The sequence below is a fragment of the Pundamilia nyererei genome, unplaced genomic scaffold (assembly GCF_000239375.1).
Source record: "Pundamilia nyererei isolate P.nyererei 1_Seehausen unplaced genomic scaffold, PunNye1.0 scaffold00099, whole genome shotgun sequence".
NCBI lineage: Eukaryota > Metazoa > Chordata > Actinopteri > Cichliformes > Cichlidae > Pundamilia > Pundamilia nyererei.
The window spans coordinates 717,865-734,745 of NW_005187500.1; the positions used below are offsets into that span (position 1 = coordinate 717,865).

General features: G+C 38.7%; 1 protein-coding gene across 2 annotated transcripts in view; it reads left to right on the forward strand.

Annotated features, from left to right (window-relative positions):
* The first annotated feature begins 919 nt into the window (after positions 1-919).
* The window catches only part of cltca (clathrin, heavy chain a (Hc)), a 32,409-nt gene continuing 16,447 nt past the window's right edge, over positions 920-16,881 (forward strand). The window contains exons 1-6 of one of the 2 annotated variants that reach the window (XM_005740337.1): positions 920-1,255; positions 12,902-13,109; positions 13,575-13,577; positions 15,983-16,251; positions 16,405-16,566; positions 16,648-16,761. In XM_005740337.1, coding sequence (XP_005740394.1) covers positions 1,214-1,255; positions 12,902-13,109; positions 13,575-13,577; positions 15,983-16,251; positions 16,405-16,566; positions 16,648-16,761 — 798 coding nt within the window. In that variant the 5' untranslated portion in view covers positions 920-1,213. The remainder of the gene's footprint in view (positions 1,256-12,901; positions 13,110-13,574; positions 13,578-15,982; positions 16,252-16,404; positions 16,567-16,647; positions 16,762-16,881) is intronic. The other variant, XM_005740338.1, reaches the window with a different exon arrangement.

The window sequence follows — 16,881 nt, forward strand, 5'->3', positions numbered from 1 at the left end:
TGGATGTAAAAAAGGGAAATGAATACTCACTAAAATGCCTGCACACTCCACCCAACACGTATTGCATGCATCTGAACAAAACAGAAAATTTCTGCTATTAGACTTTCTAACCATAATATGTCACACATTATAATTCCTTTGACTGCCAAAGTATAGAAAATAGATTCTAGTTGTCATGTGAATTCATAGGTATAGATTTCAGGGAGAACACAAGGGGACACAGCCTTACAAATATGTAGGACACACAAAGTTAATAAATAAATAAATAAATAACTAAAAAGCTGTAAAACTACTGAGGAATGTGTTGACGTGTTAAGTATACTTTTACAATTAAAGACATTTTCTTGATAAATTAATGCAGGGGCGATTTCAAAAATTCACCAGAACAAGTCCCCCCAAACCCCAAGGCTGAAATTAAACAACACAAACACAATGGCCTGTATCAATAGGCACTGTAATGAAAACTTAGTCCTTTAATGTGAACCATGCTGTGTACACTGCGTACTGACCAGTAAGTATATATATTATGATAAGGAAAGAATCTCCTCTGCGCATTTAAATCGTAATTTAAAGTAATTTAGCGCTGTCCCGTAATTAGAATAAAGTTGAATTACTCGTTTGAGTACCGAGTGATCGGATTGGCTGAGAGGAACAAGTGTACAGCTACTACACACCGCGTAGGAATGACGTTAATTTAGAAAGACGAATGATGTGGCAAAAATCAAAGGGCGAACAGAAAGAAGTAGTCCCACTTTTACGTTTGTTCTCATATATTTTTATGCTGAAGTTCATTGTCTTATTTTGATATTTTAAAGAACAATTAAAATGTTATAAATGTTTCAAACAAACGGCAACATACTAAGCACAGTTCACTTTTTAAAAGTCGAAATACGTATCCATCCGCCTTATTGAGTGCACTTCCATTTCCGGGATGTTTTCTCTGCTGACCAACCTCCACCGCCATTGCAGGTCCAGGGAGTCGGTGTAGTGACAGTCGTTAGCCGGGGAAGACCGCAAGTAAACAGTTAAGGGAAGGAATAAAAACCAAATAAAGTACAGTCACACCGACAGCGCGTTTTAAATAAGGCGTAGAATTCGCTTACAATTGGACTTTAGACTAGAGACTTCCTGGCTGTCCGGCTAGGATCTGAGAGAAGCAGCCGTAGTTTGTTAGCATTAGACGAGACCGGAGGAGAGTGAGAGAGGAACCGCCATGGCTCAGATCCTGCCTATTCGCTTTCAGGAGCACCTGCAGGTATGTGAATCAATGAATGGTTAAATTGTTTGATCAAGTTCATCTTTCGGTCGCAATAACTGCCAGACTGGCTGTCGCTTCAGAGACTCTCAACACAAGTTTGAGATTGCTAGCAAGCTAAGTTAGCGTTTGGTGCTACGCTAACTAGCTTGACAGGGTGGATGACGTTTGTCTTGGCTAGTAGCATCAAGCATTCTTGCTAACACTTTGCTTACCCACCCTCGTTCGCTTCTTTAAGTCTGAAATACAGAAATACAGCATATAAATAATGCTAATAGATCGTAGTGATGAACGGAAATATGTGTTTACCATTTCTCATAAGTATTTGCCCCATTCACAGCAAAAGTGTTCATTTTCTCGGAGTGGCTATTGCTGTCGTTGGTATTAATCGTCACTATCAGTGCCTTGTAATCGTCTGATTCAGAAATGAAATAGTTATCCTTATTGTCGCCTGTTGCGACACCGCTCAATCGATTTCTTCAAATCACCATACGGCGCAAAAAAATATTAAAACTTCTACACCCGCCTTATTTGTCTGCGCCCTGATTATATGTACCGTCGTGTTAATTTGAAAGTGATTATTTGACCTTAAGGGGATATCACGTTGGCTGGTTGTACAAATGATCATGTGGTATGTTAGATAGCAATCCAGCGCCCGTGCTGAATGACTTTGCCAAAGTTAACTGTGACTCAAGAATTCACGGAGCCTCCTTTTCTATTCAGTACTCTTTCTTTTTTTTATCTCCGAGGCACACCTTGATCGCAACGGAGCTGCTATTAAAGATTTTTATGCTATTAGTAAGTTCTTCCTTTTTGTGCACCCCCCACGTATTACCTGGATTGTACGTACTTCATGCTTTAAATGGCCACACCTTTACTATAATGCCAATAAAACTGCTTTCAGGTCAGGTGGAGGAAACAGGAAGCCTATGGGTCAGTCTAAAGTGCTCCTGACTTTCAAGATGTAATGAATAAAACATAGACTTTTCGTGTCTAAATCAAGCTTCAAATGGGAACTCTGATCCACCCAAGTCTGTATTTGGTCTTTATTAAACAATTATCTCTGTTATCCAATGACTAAAGGCTTTGGGTGTCACATGAGACTAATAATTTGGTGTCAAGAAAGACATTTTAAGCTTTGATCAGTAGAACTGAGTTGTAAAAAGGGGGTCAGACGTTATGTTCATTGGCTTTGGGGGTTATTGTAGCATTAAGTCATTTGCTCAGTCACAGGTTAGCTACCAGGTTCCTGATGTTACTTTTTCTTGCTGTTCAGACTCTGATCCTAATTGCATGTCTTAAGAGATTAGCAGTGTAGTAGTAGTAGTCTGATAAATCTGTTAAACCAAAGATGATTAACATTTTCAGTACAGTGCAGCATTCCCTGTTACTACATTCTTAATTCATAAAGAAGTTAATTCATGTCACAGACATTGATGAGTTAATATGTAGGCCTATCACATGGGGTTGTATGGAGGCTGAGCTTCACAAAGCTATGCAAAGACCTTTTGTGCCTAGAGTTACAATGAAATTATTATTGAATGATTTTTGACATGCTTATTAAGTCCTTTTGGTTGTAGAAGCAAACAGAGCAATACAAAATTGGCAAATTGCATTGTGACTTAACTAGTATTTTATCTTTAGTGAGGGGAAAAAGCGCTGTCATCCCCTAACAGTGCATCTTTTGCTTTCAAATGTGATGAACATTTAATTCATTGAAATCACAAATTTCACAGTCAGCTGCAAGGTGAATGTATTTTTTGTGCTTGTTCTTTGGTCCATCTTTAAAAACTGACGCTATAGCTTTTAATTAATGTACTGTACTGTAATTCTCAGACTCACCAGGTTATGTTATGTGACAAACACAAAGAGATCTTCAGCACATATCACTAATGCATGACCTGCATATGCGGTTTCATTCATGATACATATGGAGTTTCTGAACAAATGCATGTTAGAATCACTGCAAGAATTTCTTTCACTTTTGACTTGGTCAAACTCTTTAGCTGTCCATTTAATTATACTCATGAAGTAATCTTTTTTTTCTAATTATACCAGCTAATGGTTACCACTATTATGAGTGTGTTTAAGCTTGGATTATCTGTGAGAAACATCTTATATCTTTCTTAGTCCAATTACTAAAAAACCAGATGAAGCTGAACTCGTTTGATCAAATGAGTAACTGTCAGTGCCTGGATGCAAATCTGTCGTTTCACCTTATGGTTGATGTTCTTTTTGCTTTGTTCATGTGGAGCAGAAATATTTACATAGTGCTGCTAGCCGTGTTTTATTTCTTAAGCTAGTTGGCAGGAATCCATCCAATATAAGATTGTGGCCCAATGGTGATATTTTATAATTAGTACTATTGTGATCACTAGCCAGTGCCAAAACCATTTATACTTTTATTTTATGGATAAATAAAATATAAATTGTGCCATGAATACAAGAATGTTAAAAAAAATTCAGCTTCTCTATCGTTGCATAACATATGAATCATCATCACATCTCATTTTCCAATAGGCTAATCTAAGTCCACAAAGCTGCCTACCAGTGTTCAGCTTATATTGTTGCATTCCTTTTAGGTACTAGTTAGTAGTAAATCACCGTATAGGCACTGTTTGAGTCTACACCACTGTGTGCTTAGCTGTGATTAACAATGGATTCAGAGCCTGTAAGACAGACTTGAAATTACCTCAGGTATCTCTTTTTTTGTTTGTTTAATGTCTTAGGCTGAAAAATTGGATATATCATAAAACATTCTTTGTGCAAATATGCATATCTCAGTTATGGACCATTATAGCTCCTTCACATCTAGCTCTACTGCTTTATTTATACTTTAGACTCAAATGTCCACGGTGTGACCGTCCTGATGTCAGGTCATGGTTTATGCTTTTGTTTTTCACCCGTGAATTCTCAACCAAGCGAGTTCAAATACAGACAGACTTTAAGATTTGCTTTAGTGTTAAGTCAAAGTCAAACCCAATTTCAATCACTCACACAGTTTTGCATCATGATGTATGCAGGGATATTGTTTTCAATGCCATGTTCACAGTTTATTTATTTATTTTTTTTTTAAAGCCTAAAAGTGATTGTGGATCACCCTTCAAGGCTGCTGGGTGTCACCAGTGTTGGGTGATAGCTTAATTATTTTGCTCATTATTCATATTCTGACCAAACTGACATAAATGTCACGAACAAACTGGATGTTTGCTGATGTTGTGCTTAAATGGATATTTAAAGGTATGCTGGTTAATCAATTAGTCAGCACAAAGCTTGAATAAAAGCTTTAGATTAATCAGTAACTAAAAATTATACTTGAAACCACATAAATTTGGTTCTATACTTTTGAATCTGAACTTTTATAGATGTAAAACATGTCGAAATAGGATTGTTGCATTAATCATGTCGATTTTACTGGATCTGAATTGGAGAGCTGAGGCACTGAGCTAGCAATACATGTTAAACTTGGTAGTCTCAGTCTTTGCAGTTTCCTCCCTCCCTTGGTCTCCCTCACACTATCCATCTGTGTGTCATCCGGTCTACTTGCACATCTTGCATTTTTATATATCATCCATTTATATAGTGTAGTGTTGACTCCAGTCAAACAGACATGATAGCATAAGTGACAGTGTCACATCTTTCCCTCACGTGGTATAACCTTCAGTTTGCCATTCAGAAAAAGAGATAATTGTCATTTAGGTTTTAGTGGTGTGATTGTTCTGACAGAAACCAGTCTCAAAGTAAGCATGGGAGTGTAATCTGTAATCTTCAAAAATGGCTCCAGTTTGCGTAATGGCAACATGGTATCATTCTCTGTTGATGAAGACTTCCATTTTGCATTTAGTAAGCAGGGTTTGACAAGGCAGGCTTCCTATCCAGTGCCCAAAGATAATCTGGTGATATGTAGGGAAAACCATAGATTGTGTGTTGAGTAAATACAATATTTCACATGCACAAGTCCATAATTGCATGTTACTCTTATCTACTTTTGGTGTACACAGATTTTTTTTGTCTTGATGTACACAGTAATTTGTTACATTTGCAAAAGATGTCTTCATTTATCTCCCTTGGTTAAGATTTTGAATTGTACTCGAGCTTTTTCTATTGTCTTTTTGGTATATACTGAAAACACTGCATTAAAATACACTATGACAGAAAATGTATACATTTCTGTAATTGGGCTTTTAGTAACAAATGCATGACAGCAGGCCCACAATATAGTGAACATTTCAAAAGGTTTCTCTTACTTGTACTAGTCTAATTAGAATACTAATTATAGCTCAGAGTGTCATTATATTACTGGACTAGGCTGTCTTTTACAGTTGTACTAGCTTCTTTTCCTTTGAAAGAGTTTGATATTCACAAAAAATAGTCATTTAGATAAATTTTGCCCTACATAGGAAGACCTTGAGTTAAATATACAAATTTACGCAGGGTGCAAGAAAGAAGAGGATGTGATTATTAGTGGTGATCTTTCAAATAACTGTTGTTGGTTAGCTTTAAATTAGGTGTTTGTAGTCTGCGAAAGGGTTTAGTTCCCTGAAAACTTGACGCTTTGTATCTATAGTTAAATGCACTCACAATAGTATTTAATAGCAAATTGATTTAGTTCAAAGCAAATACTTGTACATCCCTTCTGTTTGCATGTTGAGGAGGGGCAGGTTGTTTCATGCTTTTTACAAAGGTTTGCATGTCACACTTTGACCTGTGCTAGTAAATGACCACCTGATACCTCGTGACAGGCTGGCAAGGATACAGATTTGCTGAACACTTGACATTCTGCAGCAGCCTCTAAATGTAAGATAAAGCTCTCATTTAGGGAAAGAAGGAAACTGTAGTCTCGCAACCACCTCAGCAAGAAATGACCTGAACTGGAGACAGATGATGTTCAGAACCCCTTCCATCTTTTTTCCTTTCTAATACTATAATTGTAAAGGCAGCACTTTTTATGCCTCACCCATGATCCCATGTCCCCCTCCAGTGGCCCATGATAGCAGAGAAGGCAGGATTCGGCAGGCCTGTTGTTTCAGTCCTGGTAGACAATGACTCCCTGGCTTCCTGTTGTGGAGTATTGCAAACAAGTCCTGCTAGCCTCAGCACATTACATAGCACATCCTTCCCTACCCTGCCTTGAACTTTACATGTGCAAAGTTTATTTTCTGCTGAACAAGATGCTGCTTTCCTTTAAGGGAAGAGCATACAGGTTAACTCTACTGACAGGGCTGACAGGTTGTTGGAGAATAGTTCAAATCTTTCTGTGGATTTATTGTCATCGGAAGATTATGCAGCAGCCATGTGCTCAGTTGTTGGGCCTTTACTAAATGTGTTTGACTTGACTTTCTTGGAGTCGGTTAAACTCCATTCTTACTAGGGTTATATATTTGTTTATAGAGGAGTTGCTTAAAATTTGACCTATTTTGGAACAGTACATGCTCGATATATTATTGCATTGGTTGCAAACAGGGTTTGGGGCTTCTTGTGGTAAAGAAAAATGTAAAGATTTTCAAAATATTTTTAAGCCTGTTAAATATTTTTGTTACGCAGAGTAGTGACAGCATATCCAAAAATGGATGAAAGAAATTGAAACATTAAGATTATATAGTGTTTCCAACTTTTGGCCAGAATGGCCTCTCCCTCTCCAAGGGACTAAGTGAATAAGTACCATCATATGGGGTGTTAATTATATTTTTATCTAGTTAGTTCTCATTCTCAGGATATGATTTGCTTAGACTTGAGTTATCTGTCCTTCTCTGAAGTTCAGTTGTTGTCACTGTGATTAAAACTGATAATTTCCTGTACTGTGATCTTAGTTCCTGTTGCAACCTCACATTGAAGGTATTGGAGTCAGTCCATTTATGACATAAATCGAGGTCATGAGTGTCTGTAAACCTTGGCTAATGTGCTTTTTCCCCCCAGTAGATAAAAATGCAATCTGCATCTGCTTTGACTTTTTTTTTTTTGTCTCAAAGTTTCAAATTGGGATCTTTTTATTAGGCTTTTTGTTCTGAATGTCACGTTTGTCCCTAGTGCTGTTGAGAAATACATAATTATGCTAACTTAACTAATTGGTGTATAACTGCTGTAAATTGTCAATAAAGCATGTGAATGGGCACTTTCTGCCACTGATAAGATTACAGGGCACTGGTGGTGCAACGGATGAAAAATCTCAGGTTTCGGATCGGATCAATTTTCGGATCAGCGAAAAAAGACAAAAATTGAACATTTACTTATTTACTTATTGAAGTATTTTTTGCCTGTTAAAAACATTCAACTCTAGACTCATTCCATGCAATTATTAAAAAACAAATTATGGTACAATATAGGGCTTTGTATCTACCACTCAATTCAATTCAATTCAATTTTATTTATAAAGCACCAAATCACAACAACAGTCGCCTCAAGGCGCTTTATATTGTAAGGTAGACCCTACAATAATACATACCGCTCATTATATCGCACTCTGCTGTGATATGAGCTGTCATGGTCACGTAGCTTTCCGTTGTCCCGGAGCTCCACCCATTTGTAGTAGTTAAGGCAACAGAAGATGCCTGGGACATTTCAGCCATAACTTAAATCTTTTTCTGCTCATACATGCTTGGAACGATCTTGCCACTAAAGTGGACGCACAACGAGATATCATAGCGTGGCTCGAGCACGTTCATCATAGTTTAAACCCCTTGTTTTGCACAAAGGAATACGGCCTCCCGTCTGCAGCTAAACACCCCAATAGCTTTTGTAATAGCTTTAGCCCGATCGGATTGGGCAGCAAAGGGCTGCTTAAATACTGCAAACTCGTCTGCTCCTCCACTCACTCCACTCCACTTCGCTAGCGCTGACCATAACTATTGCTTGACAGACCCACCACGCCACCATACACATATTTTTTTTTCTTCTTTTTCGAATCTTCGGATCACATGCGTGCCGAACCGTGGAGTGGGATCGGTTCGGATTACGGATCAACCGTGATCCGTTGCACCACTACAGGGCACATGGCCAGGTATCTTCCTTAGCTTATATAGCATAGCAGTTTTGGTCAGTAAAGGAAAAAATGATTGATCATGGAAAAAATAACTAGAACATTATAATCTGTCATTGAAAAAAATAAGACTGGGCTTGAGCTAATGGTTTGTAAAGAGATGAATGATGATGGTAATAGTGTAATCATAATTCACAATGTCTCTTGCTGGCATTTTGTTGCTGCCATTGCAAGTGCTTGCTGAACTACTGTATTTTTCGGATTATAAGGCGCACTGTCGACAAACGGGTCGGTTTTCATAGATAAGGCGCACCAGTATATGTTGTTCCAGTGTTTTTCTAATTTTTGCTATGTAACTTTGCACTGTCCACTTTTTGCTGTAACAAAACAAATTTCCCACGTGTGGGACTAATAAAGGTTATCTTATCTTACATTAATGACTAACCTCATATTGTGGCTGGATTATCTCAGTTGTTCTCCCCTACAGAAGTTTGGTCCGTTTACAGCAATTTTCCATGCGATTGCATTTGTCAAAAAAACATCGGGAACTTTTATCAAGTGGAAAAAAGTTAGCGTTCAGGTTCACTGTGTTATGCTTTGTAATGCTAACATAGCTGTGTCACTAGCGATCACTAGCACAGCATTATATACCATCTAGCCCTACTTCAGTAACCCTACAAACATCACTATTGTGTACTTTTCTGTCTTCATTCATGTTGGTAGTGATAGCAGAGCTGTACGTAATCTGCATGAAAACAAGCGCTCACTCTTCCTGCTCAACACATGACAAGGGCGGAGCCTTATACCACGTGATACAGAAGCTGTGCCGTGTGATGCTAAAATTAGCAGGAAAAAACCACGGAGAGCACGTCAGGGATGACGAGAAAGTGACAGGAGAAAATCCGTCCCGGTCAACCACCCAAACACCAATAACGGGAACCTTATACAGCGCTTCCCTATACCCGTCGAACTCCCGCAGGCACAAAGAAATTACGGAGGCTATCACTTATCACCTGACCAAAGATATGGCTCCCATCAACACTGTGCAAAACGAGGGATTTAGGAAAATGATCAACACCCTAGACAAACGCTACACAGTGCCGTCCCGCAACTATTTTTCTATTGTTGCACTACCTGCTCTATACACGCAGTGTCGAGCAACGGGGGAGATGGAATTTCGTTCGAGGTCAGTAAACACAGCCAGAATTCATAGATAAGGCGCACCCGATTTTTGAGAAAATTAAAGGATTTTAAGTGTGCCTTATAGTGTGAAAAATATGGTAGTCTCTGCTACATCAGCATTTACGTGCTCTAGGTGATCGATTCTGTAATTATCTTTCTTAAATGTGTTTTTTTTTTTTTCCTCCTTCTTCATTAAAAAGTGTTTTACCAGGTGCTTTGCCTACCCTTCGTAGTTGTATGCATTCTTTATTCTCTTTGTCCACACTTTCTAAATACAGATTAGTTTGATTTTCACTCTTGCTTCATGCAAGTCTCTCGGAGGCTCTTCCTTTGTTATCCTATCATTGATCAACTATGGAGGGCAGCACAAACAAATTTTTAATTTCGATTATGATTTTGGCGTATCAGAATTAAAAGAACATGATCATACAATATTAAAAATGCATGCTCATCATATTGGCATATCATATTCAAAGAGTACTGTCTGTTTGCAGAGCAACAGAACTAATCTAACTAACCTTTACCCTGAAAACACACGACAGTCTGCGGTATAGTTAATGCGTAAAGACCAAGAAAAACAACGTTTTATGTGAATCGTTCAAATTGTCAACTTGGATATCAGTAAAAATGAGCTTGTGCAGTGTGTCAGTGCAGCACAGTGTAAATGTGAAATCAGTGGGCTGTTATTTAATTTTGCTAAGTTTCAGTACAAAGATTTATACAAAGCAATGTTCTGTTTACATCAGAGTGCAGAGAATTCAACAAATGAATAATAATGACTTTACTATTGAACAACGTCACTTTGGACATAATTGTGTGGCTCTAGTTGGTTGGTTGATGTGTTAACAGCTATGCAGAGCAGTGCTAGACTGAATGGTTAAATGATTTTCCACATTGTTTGTAGCTCCTTTGGGCTGACCTGCTTTCAGCCAAATTCCTGCTCAGTGATGTTGCAGCAGTGTTAACTCACAGTAGTGTTTTACTCTAAGGTTTCCATAGCAAAACAGTCTCTCAAACTGTGGTGTGGTCAATCAGTCTGCGTTTGCTTTTCTTTATTCCGTGCAAGAGGGGTAGCATTCATTGTGATAAGGCCATGCTGGTCTTTCCTGTTTTAGAAATGCTTTTCATGTGTGAATGAAAGGGCTTCCTGCTGATCCAAGAATAGATGAGAGGGAAGCGAAACGCATAAATCTGTTTAGAAATATTGTGTAATAATAGCTTCTTCTTGTGTTTTAAAATGTAGAAATACATCTGTTTGAATTAAAGTGCACTCATTTGAAGACAAACTAGTAGTTCATTCACACAGCAGCTGCATGGGATGTTGCCATAACTGAATAGAGAGTGCTTGGTTATGCTGACCATCTATTTAAATTAATTTAAGCTATGTAGTATCTCTTGCTGTGTTTTCATGAAACAAACTGTTGCTAGATATTAGTGAAAGCTGATGTGTTCAGGGTCAGGATTCTCCACATAGGCCGTTTCCCTTTGTCCGGTGTTTGAATAAATGTTGTCTTAGTAAACAAGGCTTCCATACTGGACATTGGCAACGATAAGAGGCATGGAAGCTGCAGTGACGTTACTGTATGATGTCACCTCTCCACTGTTCAAAAAAAATGTTCAGATCAGTTTTCAGTTCTTTCCTCATAGCTTGTAGTAAGACTTGTTCTGTACAGTTGTTTGCACTGTCATTGAGAGGGAACCAGGTTACACACTGTGTGGTTGGGGCAGGGTTGTGGAGAGGGTGTGTCCTGTCATTGATAAAAGGTCTCTTTCGTTGAGCAGTTTTCAGAACTGTGAGTGTGTTTGCTGATTAGAATTGAACTAGGCAAAATTTTTAGAAGGGGGTCACATTTTTATCTCAAGAGTCTTAAAAATGAACATTTGCCAACAAAGATGGGAGTGATCCAATATGCTTTAACCCCCCCCTCCAACATAAAACATTTCAGCACTACAAGTGAATGTGTAAAATTTTATGGCTGGTTAATTTAAGCAGGCAGTAATAGATTGTGCACCTTTAACACACAGATTAAGATTTATTAAGCGTCATTATAAGTATAGTAACAGCTGTCTACTGAAAAGACAAAAGATATTTATGTCATTTGCACCCACGGATTTATTTTGAATAAAATGAGAAAGCATTGTAACATTTCTGAGGCCATTTTTCCTGAAAGCAAAGCATTATACAACCATTACCAGCTTTATTCACATTACTGCAATAGGATATGTTTATTTTTTGTAAATGATTGCTGTGCACGATATAGCAGTTATGTCTGATCAAAGACGCAAATACTTGGCCATAAATAAAAATGTATATACACGGTAACGGTCTTGGGTTTAAACACAAAACCATGTTCTAAATAGTTGTGATTATTCAGCAGTTGTACAACTGTGGTATATTACTCATTGACAGCCAAAAATTGGAGGAAGTTGCAACAGCAAAACATGGTGCATGGGATGGTTTTTGTAGTTTCATTTCCTTTAAATTTACGTTATACCAGTGTTGGCTGCATGTGGTTGATAATTGCCTTTTTCTTATTTTTCATGTTGAGTATTATTCGTATAGTTAAGCAATGAAAACTGCTTCTTCTTGATACTCTCGCTCAGAGCTGGCTTTGCCCATTACTCCTCTGACTGTCCTCAGCAAGCACTGCTGTGTCAGGGTTTGTGTAAGGCAGGCAGGATACCCTGTTTCCAGCCTTTGTCAGTAAGCAGATCTGCAGAACTTGCTGGTGTTACATGCGGCAAATTGTTTCACACACAGCCTGAGGCTTTATTTTTATGCAGGTTAATTTTTTCACGTGTCCTGTCTCTCTTTTCATGGAACACCTACAAGTAATTGAAGCTAAAGCTAAGGCATGCTCTAATGTACTTGAGTTTCCCTCAGGGATTCAAATTGGTATTAATTTAGGTAAAACTTGGACAAAATAAAGCACCAGTGGTTGTCTATATGACGTGACAGAATCCTCTTCATGCACTGATATTGGTATATATTGTGTTGGCAAACCAGCTCCTGTGAAACATAATAATTTCTGAGATGTCAGACTGTGAATAGTTCCTGTTAGTCAGACTAAAGAGACACTTGAGTGTTATGTAATGATGTTGCAGTTTCCTCTTTGGCCCATACTTTGAGAACTTGGCTGTGCATTAGCTCTCCACCCAGGCCAGGCAATAACTGTTACATCCAGTACAAAACTACATGTGTCCAAAGAACTGCTGCCTAGCTCCAGTATGGCAAACTCATCCGCTCTCTGTGGTAGTGCACAGTAGCTGAGTTTAAAGTCCCAACATTCTTAGTGGACCCTGTTGTTTGGTCAACTCCTAGCATTAATTTGACTATAGATTTGTCAAAGGCTTAGGTTGAAATTGTGACAGGAACAATGTGACGTCTTGTTTCCCGAGATGATCTTCATATTTACCTAACGAACCTTTTGCTGCCCAGTTCTGTTCAGGCTCACATGGTTCTGCTTTTTTCCCCTTGTTTCTTTTAGCTCCAAAACTTAGGGATCAATCCGGCCAACATAGGCTTCAGCACCCTAACCATGGAGTCTGATAAGTTCATCTGTGTGCGTGAGAAGGTGGGTGAGCAGACTCAGGTGGTGATCATCGACTTGGCCGACCCCAACACACCTATCCGCAGGCCCATCTCAGCTGACAGCGCCATCATGAATCCAGCCAGCAAGGTCATTGCACTTAAAGGTATGGCAGTCTATTTACATTTCAAAGGCTGCATGTCTCTGAGTGCAGTGCATTACCACAGAGAGAGGGAAATGTGTTAAATCCTGTGTGTTAAATATCAGGGTTTAACACAAACGTTAACTAACCACTTGTAAGGGACTTACAGCATTTCATTAGGACATGTTTTTCTTCTATATAGCAACATGTTATCCATTTAAAAGTTTAAGAATATTATGAATTATTTTCACTTATTTATGTCCATACACATCCAGCTACTTTAGTTTTCCATTGTGGATTAGTTTTTAATGGCCAACATGTATGTTTTTGTTTTTTTTCTTCCTCCAAACATTTGTCCTGTAAATACTCAGAATGGGATATTTTTTATTCTTTTTGTCCAGCATCCATGATTGCTTTGACTTTTTTGTTGTTTTTGTTTTTGTCTTCTCTTATTTTTTTTTCCTTTACTGCTTTCTTATGTGTTTGCAGACGGTGAGTTGAAATTTAACTACTTCATTGTGGAAGTAAAATCCTGTTTAAAGCAACATTTATAAGCTGAATATCCATTTGAAGCATAGAGACTACTGTAGAGTTTGTTTGCTCTTAGAGCCTCAGCACTAATGGGCTAGGTTTAAGTATTCTTTACACACATGTTTAACCAAGTTTTAGTGCATTCTTGAAATTCCTTTCCACATCTCAGCCAATATTCTGTAAACAGGATTTAGCTTTCACAGTCTTACGGCTTGCTGGCATTTCATCATTTTTGTTTTATGTACAAGTGATTTAGAACCTGTTGCAAGTGTGATAATACTGTGGGTAAAATGATTTCATTTTAATTTGCATTTCTTGGTTTCCGTTTGAAATTCATGTCCTCTTCCATCTGTGTTATGTTGTAATTAACTTTCATTTGTCTCAAAGCTATGCTTAAATTTATCTTGTAATCTGTGCGAGAAGTGTAATGCCACCTGTCATCAGCACTGACTTTACTTCACATGGTCCTAATGGGACATTACTCTGCCACGTGTAGTGCCTGATGAGGATTGAATTGGGTCACAACATAGAATGAAGAGTAATCTGTAAGGCTTGCTTGTCAGGGTGTGGAAATGATAAAATTATACTCATAAGTTTACTGTGGTAGCTTATCCAAGAGCTCAGAAACCTTGAGTATCCTCACGTGTTTAGTCCATGAGCTTACTTATGCACCTTTTTAAAGATTTTGTGAGCAAAGCAATTTTGGTTTTTTTGGGGGGGGCAAAGCTTTGTCCCTGTGTTCTCAGTGATATTATGTCACGACTTGGTCATTTCACACACATGCTGCAGCCCTGGTTTTGTTCAGGTTCATGCCTGATGGAGCTGCTTGTAAGAATGTGAGTGTCTCACTCACTAAGCTTAGACAGCTGCCTGCGCCCATATCATGAAACAGGTACTTGTTTGGTGATTGCACAATGAGCATGTGGGTGTTTTGGGTCCTGCCTCTTGCTCACTCAGGTCCAGGCAATAGTCTTGTCTAAATCAAGTGAATTTCCAGTAGGGATAACATGTATGACTCAGATTTTCTCCTGTTGTGTTGCATGTGTGATGGTGCACCTGTGGACAATGTGTCAACATGAGTCCCTCCACATTGCCCACTATTCATGTGTGGAAAAAAACACACGGTATCAGTGATTTATTTATTGAGGGAACTGGTGTCCGTTTTTTAAGGCAGTTCATAAAAATGCTTAAAAAAAGCACCTTATCACAGCAAACAGGAGCAATATATGTACAGGAACAGGAAGCACAACAGTATATAGAGAGCAGCAGATGCAAACTGTTGCCTTGTATTTTTGCAGTGTAAGGCCAGTGTAGCTCTTTCTTGTTCAGTCCCATAGTGAAGATGCTTAGTTGACCTCGTCTTGTGACACCGTTTGAGCGTTAACTCCTCCATGTAACCTAAGGTTGACCACAAAACACACACGTACACACAAACCGCCAGACGCTAATCATGATTGAATTTCAAATATTGCATGCTCTTTGAAATTTGGCTGCTACTGCTGCAAGTGGTCCATTTACCAATCTGCTTATTGTACTTTGGCTTAGTAATGGCAAAATAATCTTCACGGTTTGGCTGATGCATTGGTCTTCGCTTTTCTGACACAAGGTAAAAAGTGAAGAAGTCACACTGCTTCTTAGTAAAGCTTTAGCTTCTCAAATTAACCCCAACTAATAATACAGAAAATGCAGGTGAGTGAACTTTCTTCTAATTGTTTCAAATATGTTTGAAACATTCCAAATATTTATTATTTTTAGCACACTATTTAATATTCACAACACCGTACTCACTAGTCTGTGTCCTCTAATCTAGAATGACTTGTACTAAGAAAGAGGTAGGCATGTATCGAACCATTCGGTGACAGTCGGCACCTCTAATCCTTCATTAATTTTGTCACACGTGGAAAATGAGCTTTCTCAATAATTGTATTCATGTTGATAATTCTTCATGCAGTCAGTGGCAGTAAGCAGAAGTGTTTTTATTGGCTTCCTACATTGATGCACCATTTGGTTTAAATTATGAATTTGTATGCACTTAAGTTCACGTCGAGCCTATCGCACCTTTTGTATTCTGGAAATAAATTCACATTCTCCTTTTTTTTTCTCTCACTACACTTCATATGACAAAAATTGCAAAATGCAGCTTGTTCGATGTTTTTCATCTTATCAGTTGTGGCATTGTTGCTTGATGACCTCTGTGCCATCAAAACAACATTTCAAATTTCTTGTCTCTTTAAAAAAGAAATGGTGTGCTTCTTTTCCTATGGGAGGTTTTTGTGTGCGTCTCTCTGTGTGCACGGACTCGCTCTTATCGTGAGCTATAACATTCTCCTGTGGCCTGGTTCCTGCCCTGTTTCTCCCCCTTGTAGCTGCCAAAACTCTTCAGATCTTTAACATTGAGATGAAGAGCAAGATGAAGGCGCACACCATGACCGACGATGTTACCTTTTGGAAGTGGATCTCTCTTAACACAGTTGCACTTGTGACTGACAATGCCGTCTACCATTGGAGCATGGAGGGTGACTCACAGCCCGTGAAAGTCTTTGACCGGCACTCTAGCCTGGCAGGCTGCCAGATCATCAACTACCGCACTGATGCCAAGCAGAAGTGGCTCCTGCTCATCGGCATCTCCGCTCAGGTAGTTTGTTCTGCATGTGTTCTGGTTTAACAAAAAACAAAGCCAAGGTTCGTAATCTATGGTCGAAGCATGTCAGTCACAAGGAATATGCGGTCATAATTACCTTATGCATGTTTATATCTTTCATTCTGGGGGGGTTGTTTTTCCTTTCAGCAAAATCGAGTGGTGGGAGCCATGCAGCTGTACTCTGTTGAGAGAAAAGTTTCTCAGCCCATTGAAGGCCATGCTGCCAGCTTCGCCCAGTTTAAGATAGAAGGGAATGCAGAAGAGTCAACTCTGTTCTGCTTTGCTGTCAGAGGCCAGGCTGGAGGGAAGGTGACTGGTTTTTACAAACATAATTGTGAAAAGTGATTTCTCTCGTATGGTTTTCTTACAAATGTTTTGTCCTCATCATAGTTGCACATCATTGAAGTGGGAACCCCACCAACTGGTAACCAGCCATTTCCTAAGAAAGCAGTGGATGTCTTCTTCCCTCCAGAAGCCCAGAATGACTTCCCTGTAGCCATGCAGGTATGTTTGTGTGACATCAGTAGCATGAAAGGTAGTACTAGGTTGGCAAAACTGCAGTTTATCAGTCTTTTAAAAGACCAGTTTGGCTGATGTGTGGTGATGTTTTTGTTTTTTAATTGT